General features: G+C 35.7%; 1 protein-coding gene across 1 annotated transcript; it reads left to right on the top strand.

Moving 5' to 3' along the window:
• The first annotated feature begins 1,466 nt into the window (after window positions 1–1,466).
• Window positions 1,467–3,179, top strand: LOC9306609. Its single transcript, XM_021020007.1, has 4 exons — window positions 1,467–1,713; window positions 1,797–2,031; window positions 2,434–2,483; window positions 2,879–3,179. Exons 1-4 carry the CDS (start codon window positions 1,666–1,668, stop codon window positions 3,056–3,058), a joined length of 513 nt encoding a protein of 170 aa, XP_020875666.1. The 5' UTR covers window positions 1,467–1,665; the 3' UTR covers window positions 3,059–3,179.
• Window positions 3,180–4,378: the final 1,199 nt, after the last annotated feature.

Genomic DNA, 4,378 nt, shown 5'->3' with positions numbered 1-4,378 from the left:
CAGATAGATGTGTTGAGTTTTCGATGTAAAGATCCTTACACCTAACCCACACACACACTTTGAAGGCACTCCACGGGCAGCGAGTACTATTGATGTCTCAGAGCTAGAACTCATCGGAATCGAGATAACAGATCTTGAGGAATAAAGATGAGATCGAGATTTGAGAAGAAATCGAGATTAGAGAAGAAAACGAGAGAGAATCTTCGATTTTGTATTTCTAATTTCGATTTGGTATTCTAGGGTTCGAGCTTAATCGAATTTGGGAGTTTTCATTTGATTAAACGACGTCGTTTCGCTTATTAACGGATATATTAGACGGACAGATAACAGCGTCTTAATCCTCCGTTTGTCCAGTTAAAGACGTGCCTCAATCGGCTTCGTCAACGAAAGTTAGAGATTAAATTGAAAGTCAACTAGAAATTGAGGATTAAAAGCACCATGCTCAAAGTTCATACTTTAAACCTCCACAAATGGCAAAGTGACGATTTAAATGACATTTTTCCCATTAAAAAAAATATTAAACTATCTTTATTTTTTTGTCGGCCAACTATTTTTCCATTAAAAGGAAAACCCAAACTTGGGTTTACAAGTGGTGGGTCGAAACCCAAATCCCACAACATTTGCAACTTTAATTAAGCTTACAACAGTAACCCTAATGATAATGGTAAATATTAAATGATCCCCTGCTCTCATATTAAATGATCTTAGGTGTAGAAAATCAAATACATAAATTATTTCCCAGAAAATTTTAATATAGTAAGTAGGCCTGGACATAAAACCCGAAATCCGAAAACCGATTCGAAACCGATCCGAAAAATCTGGAACCGAACCCAAACCGAATAGTCACAAAATCCGAACGGATAATGAATTCTCCTATCCGAATTACCCGAACCGAACCCGATCCGAACCGAAAACCGAAAGGATATCCGAAAACCGGAAATAAAAATTATATATCCAAAAATATTAGTTATATTTAGTTGTAATTTTATAGCAAATAACAAAAATATCCTAAATATCCTAGATTTGGGAAAAAATTTAGTTATATTTGTTAAAATTATACATATTTTTGCAAAATTTAACCAAATTTTAGTAAGATTAAACCAATTTTTATTAAGATTGAACTATTTTTAAGTTTTTTTTCCCGAAAACCGATCCGAATCCGACACCTATCCGAACCGAAACCGAACCGATGACTCATAAAATCCGAACGGATAATAAATTCTCCTACCCAAATTATCCGAATCCGAATATATCCGAACCGAAACCGAACCGAAAAATCATAAAATCCGAACGGATAATAAACTCTCATACCCAAATTATCCGAATCCGAATATATCCGATCCGAATCCGATTTGAAATCCGAATGCCCAGGCCTAATAGTAAGTTTAAAATGAAATTAGTTTTTTTTTTGGGGTCAACTAGTTCCGGTTTAAATTCGATTGCGTGTTATATGCTTCACCAAACCGGTTTAGATCGGTTTAAGGATCTAAGTTGACTCATCATCATCTTCCAGATTCCAAATCTTTCTTCTCTCTTACCAGATCGTCGACGCTTTGACCTCTCTCGCAATCTCTTCTACAAGTGAATCGCCGGATCTTCCTGGGAATTGAACATAATTTAGGGTTTCGAGATTGTTCTCTCGTAATTCTTCCTTCTCTCTGCCCGATGGCGAACAATAGCTCACTGGAAGCTTCTCCTTCTCAACCACCGCTCGTAAGTTTCCTTTAACTCTTTAATCTTTTAGGATTTCAACGGTGGTGTTAGCTAAACTCATTGTTGAATTTGTGGAATCCTAGTTTCTGGAAGTTTTTTGTGAAGTTTCTGGTAAGGAATACCGATTCACAAGTGGTACAAAGGCGAAATTTGCTGTCTCTGTGATTAACAAGAAACTTGGTTCGTTAAAACCTAGAGTAGTGTTCATTGAAGCAGTAAAGGATGGTGAAGAACCTATCAGTTTTGGTGATGATGCTTGTCTTGTCAATTACGGACATGGTTGGAAGTTGAAGACAGTGGTTGATTCTGATTTTCCTGGTAATTTTAGTTCTTGTCAAATTTCATGATTTAGATTACAAGTCTTGTTACAGAATCGTGATTGGTGCATATGAAGTTTAGTTTAGTGATGGAGTTACAAATAATCTTATGGATTTGTAAATGGTGCTCATAGTCATAGTGACACCTCTACTCATAGTCATAGTGACAATTCTTTTTCTTGTTATATGTATGGAAGAGCAAATTTCAAAAAGCATTTTGCTCTTGGTTTTGGATGAAATATAACTGTGGTGATTCAAATGCTGATGTTCGTGGTATACATTTTGTGATGCATCGAAACCAATGGGAATGGTTACGATGTGATAGAATTTTTCAAACTGCAATCTGGACTTCTTTACCTTGTGTTAATATGTTGTTTCTAACCTTTTCTTTTTTTTTATGCAGGAACTGAGAAAAACAATCTACAACAGCACTTTCCTTCTGTAATATCAATGGTAATTAGCTTGACTTTGTTAGTAACTTCATAGCAAGATGGTGTTAGGAATTTCTTTATACTTTATGCCGTCGTGATTACCCTTTGTTTCCAACTTCTACTGGGAATATTATTCAATGCCAAAGCTCAAGTAGAGTGAAGAGAGCTAGAATCATAGATTGATAGTAAATTGACTTTGAACAAAAAAAAAAAAAAAAGATAGTAAATTGACAATACGCTTCTTCTTTCACTAAGAATCTTTTAATTATCACATAACGTTTCTCAGCTCGTTTTCTTGCTTGAGATCCTGTGTTGGTTTCATATCCTTTTGCTTTTGTTATGTTTGTACCCTGTGGCCATTCTTTACAAATCGGATTGTAGAAAAATGCTTCAGCGTTTTGCGGTTTGCTTTTGCAGGATTCCAAAGATTCAAAGTACACAAAGGATTCAAGACCAGAAATTGGAGATCAGAGTCTAAAATACATTGGAAGAATATTTTTTGCATTTGTTTTGATGTTTATTCTTGGTGGCCTCTTCACAGTGGCTCTTGAGAACCTTCCCAGACTTATATTGCTCTTTAAAAACTCGTCCATGTAAACAATTGACACTGTCCAAACACAAAGACATGTGGAGATGTATCTGTCATTCTTTTTCTATCTTTACTAGTTCATTTATAAACGTATTTTGAGGCATATACAGTTTTTTTTGTTGACATCAATGTATTTGAGGTTATATATATAGTCTTCTCACACTGGCCACAATAAACTTTTTTTTGGTATCACTTCCATTTTCCAACCTTTTTTTTTTTCTTTTTCTTTTTTCTAACCACATGTATTCTCCTTATTATCATTATGTGCATGCTTATGCAAAAGAGCTCAATGAAGCATAATCTTTGAAAGGAATTTACTGTTTTGGTGATTATATTAGTTCAGTGGATCAGCAAGCTGTGTAATTTACTAGTTGATATAGTTTCTCTTGCGGTTTCACATAATATTTTGCATACTTCTAAACTTCTGGAAGTCCGAAATACTTTATAACCACTTCTTCATTTAGTTTAGGTTGTTTCATAATCGATATTAACTCGGTGAGACTGCACACTTGGTTTATTATGAATGTTTATCTAGATCCCGGGATTTGGAGTTCATGGTAGACTTGCGATGGAGTTTGGAGCAAAAAAAAGAGCCAACATGGAAAAACTTTGAAGATATGGACTTTGGAGGCTTGGAGCATCAGACTACTCGTAGTAGGAAAGGATGCCGGTTGGCTTGCCTCTTGATGTGACGAGTACCAGACCTGCACCACTTGTATTATGCAAAACAAAGAGTACCACACGACAAGGGTATTGGCATGCCATCCTTTGGCCAAAACAGGTACTGCCTCAATTTGACTAAGTTATCCGGGTTGTCCCAAATGCAATTTCTTTTTTCAAAACCTCTGTTTCTTCTATATAGTTAGGCTAACTTTTATTTTATTGAGTTCAAAACCTAGTTTTGCAACTAAGAACTTTAGGGAGGAGATCTCACAAAATTACAGCACTTTGGAGAAATCTTCGAACCTCTTATCTACCTTTGTCAATGTAATAATGTTTTCCATGGTTTCTTCTAATGCTTTGATGTTTATTATGTGTGAGTAGTTCTTCAACTGAGTTTAGTGGTTTTGAAGGGTTTAGGAATTGAATGAATTAGGATGTTAACTACGGATTTATAACTCTGTTTCTTTCTTTCTTTTTAAATCTAGATTGCTGTTAGTGTTAGACTGTTAGGGGATGGATCTGCTCCCATCCAAACGGGCTTCGGAAAAAGCCCAATCTAAAATATTCCAAGAACGAGAACGGACTTGACTCGAATTAAGGCCCATATCGAGAAATGGCCCAACGACAAAGCCACGTCTTTGGGTCAAGAGGGGCATTCTCGGAAA

Source organism: Arabidopsis lyrata (assembly GCF_000004255.2).
Source record: "Arabidopsis lyrata subsp. lyrata unplaced genomic scaffold ARALYscaffold_7, whole genome shotgun sequence".
Classification (NCBI taxonomy): Eukaryota; Viridiplantae; Streptophyta; class Magnoliopsida; order Brassicales; family Brassicaceae; genus Arabidopsis; species Arabidopsis lyrata.
This window is presented reverse-complemented; position numbering and strand designations above follow the sequence as displayed.